At 31.8% G+C, this 23844-nt stretch overlaps 4 protein-coding genes across 8 annotated transcripts; all 4 read left to right on the plus strand.

Moving 5' to 3' along the window:
* The first annotated feature begins 12159 nt into the window (after window positions 1-12159).
* Window positions 12160-13755, plus strand: LOC104746811 (transcription factor MYB15-like). Its single transcript, XM_010468339.3, has 3 exons — window positions 12160-12596; window positions 12688-12817; window positions 13000-13755. The coding sequence occupies exons 1-3, from the start codon at window positions 12464-12466 to the stop codon at window positions 13583-13585; spliced, it is 849 nt and encodes a 282-aa protein (XP_010466641.2). The 5' UTR covers window positions 12160-12463; the 3' UTR covers window positions 13586-13755.
* Window positions 13756-16533: 2778 nt separating this feature from the next.
* On the plus strand, window positions 16534-19487 carry LOC104746812 (pre-mRNA-splicing factor SLU7). 2 transcript variants are annotated; one of them, XM_010468341.3, is made up of 10 exons: window positions 16534-16746; window positions 16911-17074; window positions 17162-17274; window positions 17371-17787; window positions 17893-18028; window positions 18106-18408; window positions 18609-18825; window positions 18926-19029; window positions 19120-19188; window positions 19283-19487. In XM_010468341.3, the coding sequence occupies exons 1-10, from the start codon at window positions 16731-16733 to the stop codon at window positions 19358-19360; spliced, it is 1617 nt and encodes a 538-aa protein (XP_010466643.1). In that variant the 5' UTR covers window positions 16534-16730; the 3' UTR covers window positions 19361-19487. The 2 variants fall into 2 exon arrangements, with proteins under 2 accessions (XP_010466643.1, XP_087344901.1); XM_087488775.1 differs by having other exon boundaries at window positions 19123-19188.
* A 5-nt stretch (window positions 19488-19492) lies between these two features.
* Window positions 19493-20922, plus strand: LOC104746813 (uncharacterized). 4 transcript variants are annotated; one of them, XR_015582390.1, is made up of 7 exons: window positions 19493-19656; window positions 19748-19868; window positions 19950-19993; window positions 20075-20172; window positions 20288-20371; window positions 20442-20545; window positions 20633-20922. XR_015582390.1 is itself a non-coding variant. In XM_010468343.3 (7 exons), the coding sequence occupies exons 1-7, from the start codon at window positions 19565-19567 to the stop codon at window positions 20743-20745; spliced, it is 675 nt and encodes a 224-aa protein (XP_010466645.1). In that variant the 5' UTR covers window positions 19497-19564; the 3' UTR covers window positions 20746-20922. The 4 variants fall into 4 exon arrangements, 2 of the variants coding, with proteins under 2 accessions (XP_010466645.1, XP_010466644.1); XR_015582389.1 differs by having other exon boundaries at window positions 19495-19656; window positions 20439-20545; XM_010468343.3 differs by having other exon boundaries at window positions 19497-19656; window positions 20075-20191.
* A 1526-nt stretch (window positions 20923-22448) lies between these two features.
* LOC104748470 (putative F-box protein At3g23260) lies at window positions 22449-23597 on the plus strand. The gene has a single exon (XM_010470108.3). The coding sequence runs from the start codon at window positions 22463-22465 to the stop codon at window positions 23564-23566; it is 1104 nt and encodes a 367-aa protein (XP_010468410.1). The 5' UTR covers window positions 22449-22462; the 3' UTR covers window positions 23567-23597.
* Window positions 23598-23844: the final 247 nt, after the last annotated feature.

Raw genomic sequence — 23844 nt, forward strand, 5'->3', positions numbered from 1 at the left:
AACAAAAGAACTTTTCTTGTAAAGCAGAAAAATGTAATAAACTTTTATGTAGATTTACCAGTCATTTATCATCAATAGGTATAGCCGCCAGTTGTACATGCTAACCATTTACGATGGCATTCATCAAGAATGAAATGCTTATTATATCCTAATACTGTTATTTTATGTAAAAGTAAACTAAAGAATTCTTGCGATATGTTCATCTCCAGTTAATCAAAGCCGAGTGGAAAATTCCTACCAAAGTTTTAGAAATCATTTGTTGTTTCAGCTAATGAACTGGTTTGAAAAGTATCCTCTTGGGGCTACTAATCCAATCATCATGTCTATATATAATATATAATCTATATGAAACTTTGGAATGACAAGGTAAAATAAAATACGTCTTAGTGGAATATATAGTATTAATAAACTCTATCAATCATGAAGTAAATTTTGCTACGCTTCTACCAACGCTTTTTAAAATAAAGAAAGATACAATTGAAACTTGGATGAGCCAGCCAATAATATATAGCTCAATAGAGTAACTGGCTAACTGCAAGAAGAAAAGTCAGGATAGTGGTCTTTCTTTTTGCTAGCCGCAGGCGAGAAGACAAGAAAGTAAATAAAAATTTCAAATTTGGGGATCCTTTTTCTAATTTGCAACCATTTACGAATCGTTCTCGAAAAAAAAATATTAAAATCTTCAATCTTTTAGAATGATCAATATATATACAACTACATCGATAAACAATTAATTAATGTCATATTATAGAATCTTCGAGTAGCGGGCGATCAAAGTAAAACCTCACATGCTTTTGGCGGTGTGAAGTGTGAACCATTACCTTGAACTAAGTAAGGTTCACTAATCAAGCATTTAAAATACTTGGTATTACTATGTCAGCAAGTCCAAAACATCTAGACATGATCTGCATGAAAATAGATTCACATCTTAGCCATGTAAGCCAACCACTTCATTTGGTTGGGTTAGGTAAAACCTTTAGAAATACCTCTATTCTCACTTAATATATGAAGCGAAAATAATGGAGAGGAGGATTTTCATTATATGATATTATCTCTCTTAGACTTCACTATCGTTAGGAAGATCCTTTGAATCCTTTGTCCATCATGACTTAAGCCATAATTTCTTCCCGAAATCTAACTTCCGACAAGTAACGTTGACCCATTATAACTAGAGCGTCGAAGAGTCCTCGAGAGGCTACCATGAATGTGTTGTTTAATTTTGTCATGTCAATTTTCCCGAAAGATGGTCTAACGAGTGAGGTTTCACAAGATATCATATATAGTGAGCCTTATTTAGTGTAAACGTACATTTGGATTTGAATGTGAAAATCTAAAACAAGCATACGACCCATATTTTATCCATAAATCCATCAATGATAGCTACATCAGTTTTCAAAACGGCTAGGCAAAATTATGTTGTTACATTTTTCTCCGATTGTTGATATAATGTTGAGATTCTTAGGGTTATATAAGAGAAATAATCCTATTCGTTGTATATATAGAATTTAAACTAAGAGTACTATGCCCAAAAAAAAAACTAAGGGTGTACAAAATGCTGATCCACTAGATTAACCATCACATATTATCAGTTCTTTTTATTTTCTAAATAGTAAACGAAATAAACATGCTTGTTTCAGAGAAAAAAATAGTGAAGGCATTGGAAAGCCATCATTACATGCATCTTTCTCTTTCTTAATTTTATCTTAGAGAAAACGAAGAAAATAAATAAGACAAGTTGGTTTGTTATCCACAAGTGGTAAAAAGCTTAATACTTAGGTGGAGAAAAACATTTTAAATGTTGGAAAGTATCACTATATATGTTACTGTCAGTGGTATTACTCACTGGTCTTTAAATAAAACAAACATAGGAAAAGTCGAATTGAGAGGTCTATAAATAATGAACCGACGCTTAACTATTTAGTAGTGTGTTTAAGTCGACCAAAGTTATACCAATTATTATCCGAAATAAAAATTTATTTGTTCTATAACTTTTTCAGTTTTTTTTTTTTTTTTTGGCTCCGAGTTTTGGAAAGATCGATGTTAACTTACAACAACTGTATACAACTACGGAGTCTTAATCATCTAGCACGTATTTCACACGTTTTGACCAGCATTTGATTAGACTACCACAAATGGAATATTACGCTCTTTGTTTCGAATGAATTCTATCTAAATTTTGGGAACGACTTTTTAATAAACTTCTTTTTCAAAGAGGAAAAACATTTAATAAACATTTTAAATAAATATCTGAAACAGATTGTTTTTTTGGATACACTATCTATTTACATCTTTATATTACAAGAAAATATGTGAAATCGGTCGATTTGACAATTTAACTTTTGGAAATCAAAATTCTATCAAAATATTTTATTGGAGAAAACACCTAATAAAAAATATATTGAAAATAATATTTTTGATGAATTTTCTACAAAATTTTACCGCCAGAAATTTGTAAACTCTCCAACTGATTTTTGACAGTTTTTTTTTTTAAGTTTTGAAAGATAGTGTTATCTAATCCGTCAGAGATTTCTAACGAGTTTTTGATGGATTTCTATCTTATTAATAAATTTTACTAGATAAATCAGTTCTGTAAATATAATCAAATTTTCATCAAATGTCTCCGCATGTTAAAAAAAAAAAAAAAACTCGTTGATTTGATAATCTAGAGTCCTAGCTAGACTATGTACGATGCATGGTTGAAACCGGATTGTCTATTTAAAACCGGAAATCTAAAGTATTGCTAACAGAATACAATCTGTGAAGTCAAAGTCTTGACAGAACTTATGGATAATAACGCGGAGGAATTAATATCTCAATTCAATTGTAATTTTTTTTTTTTTTTTTTTTTTTGTTCAAAGCAATTCAATTGTAATTATGAAAAGAATCTTGGACATTTTGTACACCCACACATACGTTCAACTAAATATATCCTGTATGAATTTTGTAGTTTCGGTCTTGGTAGAGTGAATGAGGTATTAATTGTTATAAAGTCTTCAAAATTGAGTTCACATAATTTGGAGCTAAATGCTAAAAGAGTAAACGTTGATGGATCATCTGCTAATTACCAAACTTTGGAGTTTGGACGTCGATAATAGAACAAGTAGCAATTTAGAGGTAGTTATAATTTACTTCTAATTTCGCATTTTAGCCCTAATAAGATTATCTATTATATAATAAAATAGAAGTACACAACTTTTTTTAAAACTATATAATATAGGTTATAAAATTAATTATTTGATATTTGATAAGTTATAGGTTATATGGGTTGTAACCATTAATTAAATCTCCATTTAAGATTCTCTTAAAAAGGACATTCGAAAGAATATCATCAAATATCCAAAGAATATTTAATTAACCATATATAGGTAACAAAATCTCAAAAATTAATCACTCTTCCGCAGATTAAGAGTGATTTCCGATTATACTTCTTTTTACCGGTAACAAAATCCAAGCAGGGGAGAAGAAAGAGGATGTTACGAAATTTGAAAAAGTTCTCACAAAAGAGAATTGAAAAATCATTGAGAAATTTTCCATCACCAAAGTGCTAAAGAATGAGTTGATTTTAATCACTAGATTTTAACCGTGTACGAGCACAGATACGGTTACAAACAACCACATATTATCCAAAAACCATTTTTAAACAATCACATAAATTATATTTTATATAAAAGTGTAATATAAATAAAATAAATTTCAACATGTGCTCAAGCACGGATGGATTAGTTAACTTTTATTAAATATGTCTATAAATCTACTGTAGATGTAAATAAGCAGTTATACATCATTAGTATCATAATAAATTATCATAGTGATGTCATCATGATCATTATCGAGAATAATAGCATAATGGCAGCTTGTAATAGTGATGCCGTCATGTAAATAAGCTTCGAACAATATTTGATGAAGAGATGTAAACGACGGCAAAAAAAACATATCGTTGTAAATTACCAAATCAAATCTGAATTTCGACAATAAAGTAAATAAAGACTATTTTATTAACTTTTCTATAATTTCTTTTTAGAGTACGGTAAATGAACTCAACGATGGAGGAAAAATTAGAAAAAGGCCAAAAACAAACCTTAATTTAAAAAAAAAACAAACCGAACCTAACAGATTCGTAATCCAGTGATTCAATTTGGCTTTGATTTTTTCTAAAACCTTGGTTACGATTATCAGAATTCTTTTGGTTTTAGTTTGGTTTGATTTAAAATTGTAAAACCGTTGGTTTGAGTTTCTATATTTTTTTTATTATACAACTTGTATGATTAGTGTTTAATTGCAAAAAAAAAAAAAAAAAAGATTTTTGTTTGATCATTTTTGCAATATTTCTTTCCTCTTGTCGGTGGTATATAAGCTAAATAAATACATTTTTGCAATCAAAGGATAGTTTTTTGAGAAAATTTATATCAATACTTATAAGAAGAGGAAAATAAGAAATAAAATTCTTTGAAAGATGATATAGTTTATTTATAATAATAATATGTTTACTACTATTTAATTGATAAAGTATGTTGGAATGTACTTACAGTTTCATAAAATTTAAATCAAAGATGTTACATTTTAAGATAATTTTTATTTTGAAAAATTATAGAACGATTTTTCAAGTAGCGTTTGACTAAAAAATTCACCAAATAGCCAGAACTGAACCAAATCAGACCACATATAGTTTTTTAAAATAGTTTTAGTTTTAAAAAATCGATAAACCAGAAAACCAAAAAAAAATTAAACCAAATTACAAACGGTTTTTTACTTTTTATATGGTATAAAATCGATATACTATAAAACCAAAACACATAAACAAATCAATTAGAAAACCGTATGTCCATCCCTAGGAAAACAAGAAATCAATCTGATTTTGGAGAAAAAATAAACACAAATATTACCTTATTCTATAGAATGTGAACACAAATACTAATTATTTTTATATTCTTAATTAAGCAATTTTTCTATTACGTAACTAAAATCTATAATTGACCCGTGAGAGAAAGAAGACCCGTCTCCAAAAAGGAAATCCAATGTTCTTTAAAAAAAATACTATTGAAAGAATTAGCCCAAAAAAGGTGACAATGGTGGATTAATGGTCATTACTCATTATGGTCCTCTAATTATTTATATAATGCTTATTGTCAAAAAAACAAGTTATATAATATCTTCACCATATTTTCGGGACAAGACAAAAGCACCAAACCCCATCTTGATCTCTCACTCCGTACGTACTATTACGACTATCGTTTTTTTCTCCTCCTTATGATTTGACGATTTGTATTCTATAACGCGTTTTTAAGAATCCAATAAAATATTTCTCTGTTGAATTTCATCTTTGCATGCACATATAGTAATCATTTTACTTTCTTAGAATTCAGCACCTAGGCGTTAATGATTTGTGTTGAAAAAATATTGATGGAGTTGACATTCTCATCGTTATTTCAAAGTCAGCTCTTACATTTACATACCATTTTTAGGATATATGATATGTTTACAAGTAAATAATCGTAATTACGAGATTAGTATAATTAACTCGGAGAATGTATAACACAAGTTCAAGAGAAAACATGATCATAACTGTTTTCTTTTTTTCCAAGTTGTGAGTTGTAGAAAATATTATCAAATGTTATAAATTATAAATCTTTAATTAAAACTAGATGCAGTCAAGGATGACATGCTTTGATGATCATTTATTCCACTATTTACATTAATGTATACTTAATACTTTACAAGCTAGTACTATTAATTTATTAAGCAGCCGATATAGCTTTGCAACCACTTTCGTTCTTCAGCTACATGTCTGCCTGCTTGTAAATCAAATTTCATACCAAAATTTATTATAGTCATTCCTTGAAGTCAAAATTTTACCGGCTATTCGTGTATTCGAGTCAATTGCATTTAGATTTGAGGTTGAAAAGGTTGAACTTTTTCTTTTGGTTATGAACAAGGTAATTAAAAATCCCCCACTTATGTGAATATATATGACTTTTTCTGGGCACTCATTAATTACTAAATGACCAAGAAATAGTCTATATGTACCAATATATTTTTAACTGCTTGGTGTTCACATTAGAGAAAGTGGGTTTATTTTGTGTTAGTTTTATTTACCCTTTTCATATATATATAGAAAAATCGGTTCCTAATTCGCAAAAGTATTTGGTATGTATCGAATACTTGTGTGTATAAATTTGTTGACCGGCTGTTAAGTATAAACATTGTAAATTTGAAATAAATCTCCATTAGTGCACCAAGTAAAAATGATAACACATCAAAAACTTTATCACTTGTTTTCAACACATACCAACTTTTTAAGCACTTTTTTGAGAACAATATTTGATAAAGAGATCATTTTGACAAATAATATGGAAAAAATAAACGCATTTTTATAATTGGAGATGATTACGGTATTGGCTAGCATACCAAAAGCTAGATACTAATATATATGCATATATAAAGAATTTAAGGAATAGATATATACTCACTCCATTCTAGTTTAACTGTCGTTTAAGGTTTTTACACACAAATTAAGGAAACTATTAAATTTTATGTTTTGTCCTTCATTAATATCATTTATAATTTTTTCATTGGTTGAAACTTTAAAATAGCAGGGATAAAATTGGAATATTCATCAAACATCTGCATTGAAAATCTAAAACGACAACTAATATGAAACAAAAATTAAATCCTAAAACGACAACTAAATTAGAACGGAGGGAGTAATTGCAAAATAAAATAAGTAAAATAAAAATTGATGAAAAACTCGAAAAAGATAAATTGAAAGAAAATTTTTGTAGACAAGAAAATATATTTATGTTTTGCATTGATGCAATATCAAATCTGAGAAAGAATTATTTTTTTATAAAATAAAGATGAAAGGATTTCTACATTGAACTGTAAATTATGTTTACAGATAAATATATTAAGCTAGCTATAACTAATCTATATTAACATTTTTGAAGTACATTTTATGTTATGTCCTTTAAATTGCTTATTTAAATTTTTGTTTACAACGTTAACCCCTAAAAAAATTTCATAAATAACATCGCAGATAAACTCAAATACTAAACTTTTTTAAATTGACCAACATTTGTTATATTTATTGCCATAAAATCTTAACAATATCTATACATTCTGATTTTTCTAAAAACAGCTCTACCCATTAAAGTTTTAATCCCATAAAATCACCAAAACTATCTTTAGATATTTTGTTTGTATAGACTTTCTATAGAAATTTTTGCTTTACATATTTTGATTATAAAATGTAGATTTAGTCTCATCTACATTACTTGATTTAAGGTACTTAGTGGTTGATTCTTCAGATTTCTCACATTGTAATAAATAAAACTAAATAATTATCCCGTGATGTTTCTATAAATTGAAGTACATTTGGTGTCCTTTAAGTTATACTTATTTACAAAGTTAATCCTTAAAAAATTGCACATACAAACAAAATCAATTAGATTCCTGAAATGTCTCTACAAATTTGATTTATAATTTCCTAAAACAATTTATTTATTAAGAAATTTATTATACTTAATAACATATGCCAAAAATATCTATACAATATTTTCTTCTTTTAAAAACTCTAATATCCAGTAATAACTATATTGTTTCATATGAACAATTAAAACTTTACTGGTTATTAATATGCTGATAAAAAATACAAAAATAATTATTTCACGGGTTAAATCTAATAAATTGGAGTATTTAAAATATAAATTAATATGCGGTATACTGCATAATAAATTTTATGGATATAATTCTTTCACGGGTTAAATCTAAATAACTTTAAACTTACGGATTAAATTTAAACACTAAAAATTTAAAAATAGAATAGTGTAAGAATAATTCTTTCACAGGTTAAATCTAAAAAGCAGTAAAAATTCTATTTTTATAACCATAAGAAATTCGATACGGTACAAATGTAACATTAGTATAAATAAAACTAAATAATTGTCGCATGTCTGCACTGATCAAATTTTATAATTAACAATTAAAATACAATTATACAATCTTAAACACTAAACAAAAGAAACAAAATTAACAAAAAAATACAATTTTTAAAAATTAATTTTTTTGTTGTAAAAATATTGTTCCGTGGTGTATCGCGGGTTAAAATCTAGTGTATTATTATAGTAACTATCCTTAAAAATATGTTTACCAACAATTACCAAATTTATCAATATAAATGTCGTGTTAACTACGTGAACTATTGTCATCACATAAAGACATCCATAAACAAACATAGGTTATGTGTGCAACACCATAAACATTCGAGGTTTGCCGGAATCCGGCATTGACCAGAGTTGACCGACGTTGACCAGTATTGACCGGCGTTGACCAGAAAAAAATATTCAAAAAAATATTTTTTTTTCTAAAAATAATAATGATTTTGTTTTTATGTATTTTTGATAAATAAATAAAAAAGATAAATGATTTGTATAATTTACAAAAACAACATATAACAAAAAAAATACAAGAAAATTATTTACCAAAATAAAATAAAAATAATATGAAAAACAAAATTTGTGGTATATAAAGTAATTAATTTTGTTAAGGCTAGGGGTGAACAACTCTCATTCATCCCTCTTAATTAACAAATCGGAATACAATAATATGGCATGTCATATCATATTTTAAAAAAGAGATCTTTTATTAATAAAATTATGTCAGTTTGGGTTTACAAAAGAGTGGTTAGGGTATACATTTTACAGTTAAACGAAATTATATGTCGGTTTGGGTTTACAAAAGAGTGGTCAGGGTTTAGATTTTACTATTAAATAAAATTATATGCCTGTTTGGATTTATAAAAGACTGTTTAGGGTTTAGATTTTATAATTAAAAAAATTATATGTCGGTTTGAGTTTATAATAAATGGTTAGGGTTTTAGATGTGATAATTAAAAACTCTAATATAATATTAAAATTAACAATTAAATTGATTGATCAACATATTTTGTTTCTTTAATTAAGATTTGTTTCCTTAATTTAAAGGGGATGAATAAGAGAGGTTCGCCCATAAGGTGAACCCACGAATTGTCTGTTTCTTCGTACAGAAAATATACCAAAAATAATATAATAAAACTATACCACCAAAATTTGACGTGTAGTAGATTTTTTGATAAACAATAACAAATTTCTACTCTTTCTATTTAAATATCATTTTTAATTTTGTATTTTCAAAAATACATAAAAACAAAAATTATTATTATTAGGAAAAAAATATTTTTTTGAATATTTTTTCTGGTCAACAGCGGTCAACACCGGTAAATATTGGTCAACATCGGTCAATACCGGTCAACGCCGGATTCCGGCTAACCTCGAATGTTTATGGAGTTGTAGACATAACATATATTAGTTTATGGATGTCCTTATGTGATGACAATAGTTCACGTAGTTAACAAGACATTTATATTGTTTGTATGTGTGACTATGTGTTGGTGTATACTTCAAGTAGCTAGCAATCATTTTTCCCACGTGTCGTGGATTAGTCATTCCAGGTAAGTCTCGAAAACACATGAATCTAGGAAGATGCGAATCGAATCTCGTTTTTAAATTGATTTCGGCTTTGAGATTGTAGGTCTGAAATTTCCAAATTATCAAAACCAGAACTGGTTTAACTGTTTGTAATCCTCAATAACTAATGCAGTTGAAAATTTGTATGTTAATACTTTCATTTTACAGTACATAGCTATATTAGCTGTTCCAACCCATAACAACCCTCGTCTAAATCGATCGTGCGGAACAACTCTTTTTTTCTCTCTCTCCCTCGTCTAAACCTAAAAGCCGCCGCTCAAAATTTTCTCAGATCTGAGGCCAGGGTGCGGTGGCTCCTCTAGCACCGGCTCTGGTCTCCATGCTTTATTCCTTTCTTTTTCTGTTTTAGTTTCATATTAAGTTTTGGGAAGTTTTTTAGCCTTCAATTGGAGTTTCTATGTAGTTTAATCGGTTTGTGATTTCTGGGTGTTTTGCGGAAGCGGTCGAGCATTTTAGATTTGGTTGGTTCATAGCTCGTGCGAGGAGGATGGTGCCGGATCCGGGATCGACGGGACTTTAGTCTGTTATAAAAGCCATCTTTTCGCCTGCCCACAACCCATATCAGTTTATCGCTCTTGTGCTTCAGTTTGGTTTGATGCCGCGTGCTTGGCTAGTGTTTGCTCTGAAGGCAGACTTCTCTTTGCCATTGTCTTTTCGCTCTCCCTTATTGCCTGGTTTTAGCTATTAGTTTCTCATTTGGTTTGTCTCCGTTTCTAAGAAGAGGTCTTTGTTGTGTGAAGTTTATGCTAAGTTCTTTGCTTCAGATCCTTTTTCTCTTAGGTGGAAGTTACTGGTGATGATAACTTTTGTAGATGAGTTTTGTTTTTGTTCATGATTTCAAAGCTCATCGAGGTTGTTTGGTCTTGCTCCTTGTCTTTGTGTTTCCGAATCTGAAGGATATCGGATTGCTTTTATATGGCTTCTATCTAGGCGCTCCCTTGACGCACCGTTCGTCTCTGCCGCATCTGGAAGTGTTTTATGAGGTTCTGAATTGAGCCTTTATTTGTCAGGTTATGAAGTCAGGTTCTTGGTTCCAAGAAATCATCTCTCATTATGATAGGAGGAGCCTTTTGTGATCGATGTGGTTGCCGTGGGCAGCATTGGTACATTTCTCGCAGGAACTTCAGAAGAAAAGATGGATTTGTTTGTTTAGTCATAGCATTTATCTTTGGTCTTAATGTTTTTTTGCCTCTGTTCTTAGTTGGGTTCATTCTCTTTCGTTAAGGGCTTTCAATTCTTCTCTTTTGTATTTCTACATGACTCCGGGAATTTATCCTTTGTCCGCAGGCCTAGCTTCCCTTGTTTGGGTTTTAAACTTCGGGAATATATCTGTTTTCTGCCGATTAAGTTGTATTTCACAATGTATTATTCCAAATATTATCAATAACAACAACAGATGACAAAAAAAAAAAAGCTATATTAGCTGTTCCTTAGTTAATCTTACTCCTATTATTTAGCTTTAATATCGCTAAATATAAAAAATAACATTATTTTAGTTTGGTAATAAAGCTAAAAATATCCTAGTGTAAAATATATAGATATGGTGAATTTGAAACCTGTAGGTAAGCCTCATTTGTTGACCAGAAACTTTGAACACAATACTTCTATATTAACAAATACTACTAACAAATGCGGTCGCAAGAGAGGTGGGGGAGGAGGTTTTGTTTGAAACTAGAAATGTTTTGAGTGCAGTAAGTGTGAACGCGTTAGTCAACTTGCTATCACGACACGAGCTATATCTATCAATCGCAACTTGTTTCTCTATCGCGCTGTGTTTTGTTTTGTTCTTTTCAGGTTTGTGTCATAATAATATAATGATACCAATGGAAATATATATAACTGGTGAAAAAGGATATATATTTTTGCAGACGACTTTCTCAGGGTAATGCAAATTCATAGCTTGGATAGTAGGATTTGAAGTAAGAAAATGTATGCAAATATGTAAATATATGCTGAAAATTACCCCTAATATTAATTACCGCACAGTTGGTGTTTATATTGTATCAAATACGATTATAAAAAAACGAAAAATATACATATCAAAAGACTGAAACATTTAGTAGGTTTTCTGTTTTTTTTTTTGGGTACAAATTTAACATCACAAATTTATTTTTTTACGAATTTCAAAATAAAAATTTAAAATCTAAAAAAGCTGGATAATTGTTTATATTAAAAATGTTAAGAATGATGACAAATAATACAGTGACTTTGTTTCTTCATTTTTTTAATATGTACGTACATAGAGATGGTTAACCTAAACACCATTACTACCACGATTAAAGATGTCAAAGTTTAATAAGAAAGTAAAACAATTTTACGAGCAGATAAATGAATAGTGTTTTTTTGGGGTCAACATATAATCCACCCAACGTTGATTTTTGTTTGTCGTATGCATCTGTAAAACGTTGATTTTCTAAAATATATACGTGTGGGCTCATTATAATGCTCTTCGTGCGTCTATCCGACGACTTTGTTGTTTACTGGGAACTATCACTATACGCCACATCTAAAATTAGACCATCACACTCCATACACACATTTACATATACATGCAGACCCATTATTATAAAATAGTAAAGTTTTACTGTATTATTCATTCCCACATGACATATAATATACGTAAAACAAACTTTTGACTATGTTGCCAATAACCAAAAAAAAAGGAGACATCTCTCTATCTCTCTCTTTCTTTCTTTCTCTCTCTCTCTCTCTCTCTCATCCTATTTCCAAGAAGCTCACCAGTGCTTTTGAATTCTCCCACATGTCTTTTGACAATTTCAGTATATATACTCAAAGCCTCTTAGTAATATCATTCTCATGCTCATCAACACAACTCATAACAATTGATCACAGCATCCTCCTATCTTGATCGTTCGTACCCCACAAGACAAGAACTTCAACTTTTTTTGTACCTGGCAATCAAAACATATTAATCAAAAGAGATGGGAAGAGCTCCATGCTGCGAGAAGATGGGGTTGAAGAGAGGTCCATGGACGCCTGAAGAAGATCAAATCTTAATCTCTTTTATCATCAAACATGGCCATAGTAACTGGCGAGCCCTCCCTAAGCAAGCTGGTATGTACAAATTATAATAACACCACTTATATAGTTTCCTCAATTTGGTTATATATAAATTTCAAGACATTGATGGTAATTATAATTACAGGTCTTTTGAGATGTGGCAAAAGCTGTAGACTAAGATGGATGAACTATCTAAAGCCTGATATTAAACGAGGCAATTTCACAAAAGAAGAGGAGGATGCTATCATCAGCTTACACCAAATCCTTGGCAATAGGTATTTTACTTCACATTCAGCCGACACACAAATTTTATTTTCTTTTCTTACTATTAATAAATCACCTAAAGAAAGTAACTTTATATATACGTCTAGGTCCACTATATTACTAAAGAATGTATACTATAATCCGCTCTTTAATTGCTTTTGTATTAATGTTTTCATTTGCTATTTGTCTCTAGGTGGTCAGCTATTGCGGCAAAACTACCAGGAAGAACAGATAACGAGATCAAGAACGTATGGCACACTCACTTGAAGAAGAGACTCGAAGATTATCAACCTGCTAAACCTAAGACAACTGGCAACAAAAAGAAGGTTACTAAACCAAAATCCGAATCCGTAATATCGAACTCGAACAGTACTAGAAGCGAATCCGAGCTAGGAAACTCATCAAACCCTTCCGGAGAAAGCTTGTTTTCGGCATCACCTTCCACTAGTGAGGTTTCTTCGATGACACTCATGAGCCACGAAGGACATAGCAACGAGACTAAGATGGATCATCAAAAAGCGGGAGACATCATAAGTACTATCGATCAAGATTGTGTTTCTTTCGAAAATTTCGGTGCGGACATCGATGAGAGCTTCTGGAACGAGACACTTTACAGCCAAGATGATCTTGAAGTTGCTGGTTTAGATGAGACGACACACCAACAGTTTCAGCACCTAGGCTCCGTTGATGATGGAATGATTTTCGATAGTGAGATGGACTTCTGGTTCGATGTATTGGCGAGAACTGGCGGGGAACAAGATCTCTTAGCCGGGCTCTAAATTAACATTTTGATAAGTAAAGTGAATTATACAGTATGGTGCAAAATTAAGTCTAAGAAACTCAAATTGCTGTTTACTAAAAAGAAACACTCTTAACTGTTGATGTGATGTAATTAGTATATTAATTAGAGCTTGTGTATTCAAGAAAATCTATTCATTTGTTTCTCCAAGATTGAGTAGTTAGCAGGTTCGAGTAATTAATAATCACTGACAAGTAATCATAGAGTATATGTAATATGTATATTAAAATGAAAAATGGTAAAAAAAAAAGTCCTCAACCGTCAAAAAAAGCCAATAGAGTTGAACTTTGTTTTGGATAAAATAATTCGATTTTCATTTTAATTGTTAATTTTTGTTGATTTCGCCAAATAAATCACCTCGTCAAGTTCACTAACGGAACTAATTAAATTACACAAAACAATGTCATTTTGACTAAATAAATAAAAATAAAAAAGTAACTAGTTTTGACTTTTGAATGCAATGAATAAACTACATATATATATATATCGCCTTCTTCTAAATTAGAATGAGAATCGTTTATACTCAATAGATGGAGGTGCATCGTCGATATCGATGCTCATTGAGCAAACCTTCTGCTTCAACATGAGGGCCCGTAACTTCTTTGGTGCTTTACTAAAATGTTTCTCAGTAAGTTTCCGGTTTTTGAATAAAGCATTCTATCGTCTAGCAAATATTTCGTAATCGTTTCAAAGGTATGGTCGAAACTCTATAGAGTATTTTCTCTACAAAGTCATAATGAAGATCAGACATCATCATTGTAATTCTCTCTAAGAAATGAGAAAGCCACTCCAATCCTTAACCTTGTTCACTTTTCGTTTGTGGATTATGTTTACTATCTTATTTAATAATTGGGCTTTTTTAAACATGGTTTTTTGTTTAATTAGTGGTTTGTGTTAATGTTGTAATGTAATCATCATTTAAGTTTAACTCCTCATATCACATTGTTGACAGAAATTTTTTTTAAATTATAATTAAACAAAATATATGAACTATTGATTTACTATTAAATTAGATAGACTAAAACTTCAAAAAAGTTTGGTTGTTGTTCTCTTACATTAACTTTGTAATGTACGAGGAGTTTGATTGGTTCCTATTGCACATACAGTTCAAGCATTTTTTCAATATGCTCAAATACTTAAACTAGAAGTGGATGTTCTTGCTTCGCACAGTGCATTTTGGAGAAAAAAATGAATGATGGTTCATGGTCAATGGTGTACCCATCCGGTATTCTCTTAAAATAATGATAATCATTTTTGGGTTATAATGTCATAAATATCTACATTTCAAAGAAGGTTTGACATATTTAAGTTTTGTTGGGAAGTACTTTGAGGATGTATCAAAAATAAAATATAAAGATGTCAAAGCCAAGCTACTATCAATGAGGAAACCTTCTGCAAATTGTTTGAAGATGGCAATATTGTATTTCTTATGTGGCGTCATTATAGAAAAGAAAAATGGTGGGAAGAAAGCAACCTCTATGGAGTCTATTTTTGTTAGAGCCGTTGATGGTTTTGATATGTGTAAAACCATCCTTTAGGGTCGATTGGCATTCGATGAGAATATGAAAGACATCTTTCATTTGATGTACCACTTTAGTGGAAATATGGATACAGAATGAGTCTTTCGTAGCACATACTAAGTAATTAGATATACTATGTGCGGAATTTAAAATTGTCTAATAAAGTTAAATTTTAAATTTTAAGTAAAATATATTTTTCAGAAGTAAATATATAAATATATTTAAAAAGATTTTACTTTAATACACTAATTTATATTTTTATATTTGAAAAATTATTATTACAACTATTATTTTTTGTCAAATTCAAAAATATTCAACTACTTATTCACAAAATATTTTACATCCAAGCAAACCGTCAAAATGTTATCTTATTAGGATGCACATATAGTTTTATTATATGGTTTACCATTAATAATGTGCTCTTACACTCAAAAATATTTTATTGTTAAAGTATGCTTTTTATCATTACCTATAAAATATCTCTATGAACAAATTAAACTAACTTTTATTCTTTTACTTTCACTTTGAAGTAGTTCCTTTTCAGCAATAATTTTTTTTTTGTGGCAGTTTCTTTAAGCACTAAAATTGTTTACTCAAAAAGTATTTTGGACAAAAACTGTGAAAAATATCTACATGATTGCAATGAGTTTATGAACAACTCAATAAAATTTGAGAAATTGAAAGACTTAGTTTGACAGAGAAAACTAAAAAATAAAAAAATTATAACTATGATGATATATGAGTATTAGATAATTTAAAGATATAAAAGAGAAACTAAAATAGATAATATAAAAATACTACAACATAATAAAGTTACAATATTTATTTTTAAATAAATAAATTTATATTGATCTTACATATATCCTTAACTGAAAAAGAGTTTTTTAAAAACATAAAATTTTTATTTTATAATTAAAATCTAAAATACTACAACATAATGAAATTAAAATATTAAAAAGAAGGAATAAACAAATAGTAAATATCCTTAACTTATATATAACATAAAATTAGAATAATTATTTTTTGACATGTTTGGTGATCTCAAATCGATATAAATTGTTAATTTTTTTTTTATATGTGTCAAAATCATATTGATAGATTTGATATATGTCGCGATCATATTAATGCTAACTTTTTTGAATATATAAATAAATATTTGTTGTTTTCTATATATAAATTTCTTTTTTACAATAGATTTAGAATTTTTACCTTTTTATTTTTTATTTTTAATATTTTAGTAAATTTACAATTAACAATATGTTATCAATACAATTGACACTTTGAATTTTCTTAAAACAAAAATTATATGCTAGAAACAAAAAATATCCCTTTTAATAATTTTGGTAAGTGAAACAACGTCGTTTTCGTAATAGACTTGTATATTGTGAAAGATCAATTGTGACTAAACGAAGTCGTTTCAGTGGTGAATCTTCGTCTTCTCTCCAGAAAGTTCGTCTTCTCTTTTTTGTGACGTCCGTCTTTTTAGTTACCGTAACGTTTTTAGGAATACAGAAAAGTATCAAAAGAAACAATCGAATCCGGCTTCGTTTGAGCATCCCTTGATCGAATTTGTCAAAAAAAGTTTTCATCTTTCAACACATCGACATGGCTACTGCATCAGGTTCGTTTTCTTCTTCTTGCTGCAATATTGACATCTCTGTTCTTGAATTTATGTTAAAAGGATTTGGCTTTATCGTCTATATAGATTGAATGGTTTTGGTACATTAATGGGTATTTAAATCAATGTATGAAATTGATGGTCTTGGCATGTAAATGTGATTGTAGTTGGGTTTAAGTCAAGAGAAGAGCATCGAAAGAAGCAAGAATTGGAGGAAGCGCGTAAAGCTGGGCTTGCTCCAGCTGAGATTGATGAGGAAGGTAAAGTGATTAACCCTCACATACCTCAGTACATGTCATCTGCTCCGTGGTATCTTAATGCTGAGAAACCTGTAAGTTTATGTTCATAAGTTGTGTTCTGTTCTACATCAATTAGATTAAGGAATGCTTAAAGATTGTGTTTTTTTTTTTTTTCTCAGAGCTTGAAACATCAGAGGAATTGGAAATCTGATCCTAACTATACGAAGTCGTGGTATGATAGAGGAGTGAGAACGTTCAAGGCAGACAAGTATAGGAAAGGAGCTTGTGAAAAGTAAGCAATGTGGTCAAGAAGAAACTCTTTTTTTTTGTTGTTTCTTTAGTTTCTTTGATTTGTGTTGTCTCTGGTTTTGAGTTTCTTTGTTTACAGCTGTGGGGCTATGACACATAGCACAAAATTGTGTATTGAGAGGCCAAGGAAGATAGGAGCAAAGTGGACTAATAAGCATATATCCCCTGATGAAAAGATTGAGTCTTTTAAACTTGATTATGATGGGAAAAGGGATAGATGGAACGGTTACGATATGAATCAATATGCTCGAGTAATTGAGAGGTATGAGGCTAGGGATGAAGCGAGAAGGAAGTTCTTGAAAGAGCAGCAACTGAAAAAGTTGGAAGAGAAGAGTAAAAAGCAGCGTGTGGATGAAGATTGTAGTGATGTTGATGATGAAGAAGAAGATGCTCTGAAACTTGATGAAGCCAAAGTTGATGAGAGCAAGCAAATGGACTTTGCTAAAGTAGAGAAACGTGTCAGAACAACAGGTGGTGGCAGCACAGGAACTGTTAGGTATGTTTGATGTTCTGATTTTTGCTTATTTTTTCTCAGTGTTTGAGCATGATCTCATAATGTTTTGGTTTGATTGATATACTTGTGATGTGCTTCTCTTTACAGGAATTTGCGTATACGTGAAGACACTGCAAAATATCTTCTGAATCTTGATGTCAATTCTGCTTATTACGATCCCAAAACCCGGTCTATGCGTGAAGATCCTCTTCCAAATGCCGATCCATATGAAAAGTTCTATTCAGTAAGTGTCCGGGACTTAAGATTTTTGCAGCTTCATTTACATTGATCTCTAATAATAGTAATCTTGAAATGTGCCAGGGAGACAATCAATACAGAATGACTGGTCAAGCCCTAGACTTCAAGAAGCTCAATGTTCACGCGTGGGAATCATTTGAGAAAGGCCAAGCGGAGATCAGCATGCAAGCTGCTCCTTCTCAAGCTGAGCTGTTATTCAAGAATTATAAAGCAGCAAAGGAAAAACTGAAGAAACAGATGAAAGAAACCATTTTGGAGAAATATGGAAATGCTGCATCTGAGGAAGAAATCCCAAGGGAGCTTTTACTAGGACAAAGCGAGAGAGAAGTCGAATATGACCGTTGTGGAAGAGTTATCAAAGGAATGGTACTACTATATGGACTACTTATCTATTATTCACTCTTGTTGCAGTTTTAGTCTTTCTGCATACTCGTTAACTTCAGAATTCATCAGTATATTGTCAAACGTTTCAGCTTTAATCTGAGCAACATAAGTAAAGGGGCATGGCTATTGTTTCTGTCAGACATGGTTAGTTTCATTGTCTTTGTTTTGTGTGTGTTTTACAGGAATCATCGGTACCTAAAAGCAAATATGAGGAAGATGTTTATATAAACAACCACACAAGTGTATGGGGTTCGTGGTGGAAAGATCACCAATGGGGATACAAATGTTGTCAGCAAACGATCAAGAACAGCTATTGTACTGGAGTTGCAGGAATCGAGGCGGCTAAGGAAACTGCAGATCTGATGAAAACCAATATCGAAAGAAAAACAAATTCTTATGGTTAGTACTGCACCTTTCTATGTAGTTGTATGGGTTTGTTTGTTGGTCTTTACATATAGCGCCTTATTGATGAGTGTGATGGCAATGTGGATGAATGCAGAGACGTCCGGTACAGTAACAGAGAAAAGACTCGCGACTTGGGGAAGTGAAACGCAAGAAGGTCTGGTTCTTGACCAGAACAAACTCGCGGAAGCTCTAAAGAAGGTATGAATATATCATCATCAATAACAACTTTTTTGGTCCTTTATTATTATGTTGCGCGGTTAGGCTAATGTCATTTGGTTTTGCAACTAGGAGGATGAGAGAAAGAGAGAGGAGAAAGATGAAAGAAAACGCAAATACAACGTCCAATGGAATGATCAGGTATGCATATCATCAATCACAACACATTGATCAAAGTTAGAGAGAATTTGTGTAAACTGAGGTAATGACACATTTGTGTTTATTAAAATTCCAGGTTACACCTGAAGAGATGGAAGCATATAGAATGAAAAGAATGCATCAGGATGATCCCATGAAGAATCTTTTGCACTAATAAAGGATTTGTTTTATAGTTTGTACTTTGTAGTTAGAAAAAAATTGTGAGAGCAAAAACCGAATTGGTTTGTTATAAATAACCGAATATTACCCTTAACCGAATCGAAATTTGCGTTCAAATTAAACCAAAACCGAAGTTTTTCTCCGGTTTACTTCGTCTTAAGAAAAAAAAATTGAATCTCAGTAGACGAATTGTTTACAAATGGTGGAGAGATTTTTTCCGACGAAGCTGAGCAACGGCGACGTGAATCGCCGGCGGGATAATCTTACTCTCCTCTCCGGTCCAGTTTCCTCGTACTTTCTTCTTCCTCCGACGCTTCTCCCTTAAAAAATTGATCCTCTCTTTGCTCTCTAACTCACTCACTCGCTGTTGTTTTCGCTACAGAGGCAAAACCTCTCTGCTTTTTCAGTTAGCTCTCAATGTCGCGAGTGCTTCTACAGACTCTCGCGTCGTCTTCATCTGTCACCGGAAAAAAATCGAATCCAATCCTCCGTTTCTCTCTCAGGTAAACCTTTTCTCTCATCGTTGCTTTGCTTTGAAATTTCTCTGAGCTTTTTTATGGAATCTAGACTCGAATTCTTCTCAGGGAATCGATCCTTCTTCTGATGTATTCAATCGAATCCAGATGAAGTAAGTAAAGAACACAAAATCAATTTACTTAAAGCTTAGTTTTAGACGAATGATTCAATTTGTGATTTGTCTACTTTGAAGATATGTGGATAATGATGAAGAAATCAGGAAGTACTTTGCTGCGTTTCATCTTCATCATGTTGTTGATTCACCATCTGCTGTTATAATCGATGATTTTGGTGATTACTTTACCCAATTGTAAAGCTTCCCCCACTCTCTCTCTCTCTCACACACACACACATTGGTTTTTCAAGATTTTTCTCAATGGTTTGATTTGAGTTTTTTCGATTTTAGGAACTCGGTAACGAGTTCTCGGGCTAGAGACATGGCGATGGTTCGGACTCTTGCTCTATGCCACAATGCTATAGTTGATGCTAAGTAAGTGAGTGAAGCCTTTTCTCTCAAATGGTAAAGAGTTGTATTGAGTGTTTGTTTTTTTTTTTAGTAGGAAAGCCTTTTGTGAGCTTGTTTTATCTGAGACTAACCATGGAGATTCCCCGAGGTCGTTGTTCATATACAAACGATGGATCACGAAGATCTTTACGATAAAAGGTTGACAAAAGTTTTTTTTTTGTAATTAGAAACATTGCAACGTTTTGTGACGTTTAGTTTTGTGATATTCATTTGTGTGTGATGAAGGTCATGGTCATGGTGATGGTTCGTTTCTCTTGACAAGTAATGGTGAATCCGAGAAAAGTGCCAAGTATTCGATCGCGCTGCAATATCTCATCTTGGAGCAGATGATTGTATGATAGTTGTTAGTTAAGAGATTTTTGTGATTTATGATAGGTCTCTGTTTCTTGTTTATATTTTAGGAACTTTCATTTCGTTTAGGTTTTAGATATATCCAAGCATATTCCAGTCTAAGCTGTTCCATGTATCTACAAACTATCTTTCTACTCAGATCATTTCCATCAGATTTTGACAAAGTAGAATTCCCAAACTTCTTCAAAGAGAAGATAAACATAAGCTAGATTAAAGGTTTGGAAGGGTTCCGGCTAAATCTTTGGCACGATCACGTTCAACATCGAAAAGATGGAACGCTCTCTATTGAAATCTGGGAGCTTTGCTAAGATACACTCTGCTAATGCACCAAAGGAGTCTCTGATTATCATGTTGACGTGTTTTAGGCCAATCTCCGTGGAACTGACAACAACGTTCCCCCATCTGTTAAGGTAGTATCTCAATTCTACTCTAAAGATCCGAAGTTCAGATGTTCAAAAATTTATATGTACGTAAGGTCTTTCACTGTGACGGCGTATTGCTATGCACCACCAAGGAAGATAGAATCGTGGTTTGGAATCCTTGTTCAGGAGAAACCAAGTGGATTGAACGTAGATACATCTTTTACAAGGAAGCAGACTACTATGCTCTCGGTTACGAAAACAATGACTCCTGCAAGAAATAAAAAGTCTTGAGGATGGATCATAAGCTCTATATTCGTGATAACTACAATTATGAGTACAAAATCTATTACGTTCACTAACGATTTTTTTAAGGTTTGTTGGTAAGACTACGGAATGGCATTTACAAGTAGTCTCACGACGTGTCTGTGAAGGGAAATACATATTGGGTTGCTTCTAGTAAGTGTCAGCCATCTCATGAATTTTTACTAAGTTTTGATTTCTCAACAGAGAAATTTTGAAGTCTGTCTCTTCCTCATGAATGTCCTCGTGGTGTTAGTGGTTGGAGAAGATCAACTTTGTCTGTATGGGTGACAAAAATTAGTATTGAACCAGTTGTGTCGTGGAGTCAAGTTCTTAAAAGTGAATGTTGTCGTTAGTCTTAATAGAGAATATGACATTTCTGATAAGGTGAGTTTCTTGGCTGACGAGAAGAACGAACCTGTCTTGTGTTGTAATAAGTACATACAAGTGTATCCTAATAGTCGGAACTATACAAGCGAATTATCTTGCCCGCTTCTTCTGAATTATGTGCCAAGTTTTGATCAAATCCAACAAGGTACACATATCTATTCAATCTCTTTTTTCTTGTTATCTTTTAGGCACTTTCATATAATGTTTCATCCAAGAAGCAATCTTCAAGGCAAAACTTTTCAGTTTACTCAATCGCGACGTCGAGCACTGCTGACCTATTCTTCTCTTTTCCAAATCTTGTTTGGTCATGTCATGAAGATCTATTCACTAAGCTTAATTACCGTATTGATTTTGCCAACCCATTGGTTAGGAAAATTACTATTTTAAGATGTTTGTCATTTTTTTTTTCCAGTTTCCTAAAATTCTTGTTGTTTCGTAATAATTTTAACAAATTGTATACTTTGTGCTGCGTACTTATTAGTGCAAATATATTAATTTTTTTTAGAGAATAGGTCTTTCTTTCTTGTAGTTGGGGCTACCTTGCTCTCTCTCCATCGCTCTCCATCTCTCGCTTCACGTAATCACGTATTCTAATTAGTACATATTACAGATTTTGGTTTCGATTGACAAAGTTATTTAACCACAAGTCTCTATGGAGTGGGGAACTCTTCCGGTGGATTTGCAAGAAGAGATACTCTCTAGGGTTCCGGCTAAATCTCTGGCACGATTGCGTTCAACGTCAAAACGATGGGATGCTCTATTGAAATCTGGGAGCTTTGCTAAGATTCACTCTGCTAATGCACCAAAGGAGTCTATGGTTACCATGTTGACCGGTGATAAGGTTTACTTAGCGAGGTTCAATCTCCATGGAATTAACAACAACGTTGCTCCATCTCTTAAGTTAACATCTCAACTATACCTTAAAGATCCACACATCTGTAACGTCTTTCACTGTGATGGCTTATTATTGCTATCCACCTTTAAGGAGAATAGACTAGAGATTTGGAATCCGTGTTCAGGAGAAACCAAGTTTATTAAACCTAGAAACAACTTCTTCAAGGAATCAGACTCGTATGCTCTTGGTTACGACAACAGATCTTCCTGCAAGAAATACAAAGTCTTGAGAGTGGATCGTCAAGACCCTGTTGGTGGTATCTACAATTACGAGTACGAAATCTATGACTTCACCAATGATTCTTGGAGGGTTCTTGGTGTGACTACTGAATGGGGTTTAGAGCCAAATGATCGCGGCGTGTCTTTGAAAGGAAATAATTATTGGGCTCCTATAAGTAAGGGGCCGTGGGGATATCATAAATTCTTACTATGTTTTGATTTTTCAACAGAGGAAGTTCAAAGTATGTCTCTTCCTCAGCCGTTCCCCTACTTGGTTGCAGCTTTATCAGTGGTTAGAGAAGAGCAGCTCTGTCTGTTAGGTTATCTTGATTATGACGCTGAGCTAGAAGAATTACATGTATGGGTGACAACTAGTATCGGTTCAGTCATGTCATGGAGCAAGTTCTTTACAGTGAAACCCAATTGGAGTTGGGATCTGTTTGCTGACGGGATGATGAGTTTCTTGGCCGATGAGCAAAACAAAGTTTTAGTCTGTTGCAATAACGGGATCGACAAAAATTTCTTATACATTGTGGGAGAAACTAATCAGATACAAGATGTGGATGATCATTGTTGCGTAACTACGTCAAGATCATATTGCTCGGTTCTTATGAATTATGTTCCAAGTTTAGCCCAAATCTAATAAAATACACTTCTTGTTGAAGGCAATAGGAAAGCACTAAGCACTTCTTCTGAATCATGTTCCAAGAGTTTTTTTTTCTTTCTGTTCCAAGATTGACTTTGTAATTCTCCCACCAATCTATCCAAGTCTCTTTTGTTTTTTTTGTTTCTTTAGGAACTTTCATATTGATCAGGATTAAGATTTTCTTTGGTTGGGTAAACTTAATACTAATCAACTTTGCTTACATGTATTAACTTTACTTAATACTAACCAACTTTGCTTGAGTTATTTTATGGATT

This window comes from Camelina sativa, chromosome 15, assembly GCF_030686135.1.
Source record: "Camelina sativa cultivar CO46 ecotype springtype chromosome 15, ASM3068613v1".
Lineage (NCBI taxonomy): Eukaryota > Viridiplantae > Streptophyta > Magnoliopsida > Brassicales > Brassicaceae > Camelina > Camelina sativa.

Bases quoted from the DNA above. Each gene is read 5' to 3' on its own strand.
- LOC104746811 (XM_010468339.3), top strand. From the start codon at position 12,464: ATGGGAAGAGCTCCATGCTGCGAGAAGATGGGGTTGAAGAGAGGTCCA. The intron at 12,597-12,687 runs GTATGTACAAAT...TTATAATTACAG, and splicing joins AGCCCTCCCTAAGCAAGCTG to GTCTTTTGAGATGTGGCAAA. The intron at 12,818-12,999 runs GTATTTTACTTC...ATTTGTCTCTAG, and splicing joins CACCAAATCCTTGGCAATAG to GTGGTCAGCTATTGCGGCAA.
- LOC104746812 (XM_010468341.3), top strand. The intron at 17,788-17,892 runs GTATGTTTGATG...TTCTCTTTACAG, and splicing joins GGCAGCACAGGAACTGTTAG to GAATTTGCGTATACGTGAAG. The intron at 18,409-18,608 runs GTACTACTATAT...TGTGTTTTACAG, and splicing joins GAAGAGTTATCAAAGGAATG to GAATCATCGGTACCTAAAAG.
- LOC104746813 (XM_010468342.3), top strand. From the start codon at position 19,565: ATGGTGGAGAGATTTTTTCCGACGAAGCTGAGCAACGGCGACGTGAAT. The intron at 19,994-20,074 runs GTAAGTAAAGAA...TCTACTTTGAAG, and splicing joins TTCAATCGAATCCAGATGAA to ATATGTGGATAATGATGAAG. The intron at 20,546-20,632 runs GTTGACAAAAGT...TGTGTGATGAAG, and splicing joins GAAGATCTTTACGATAAAAG to GTCATGGTCATGGTGATGGT.
- LOC104748470 (XM_010470108.3), top strand. From the start codon at position 22,463: ATGGAGTGGGGAACTCTTCCGGTGGATTTGCAAGAAGAGATACTCTCT.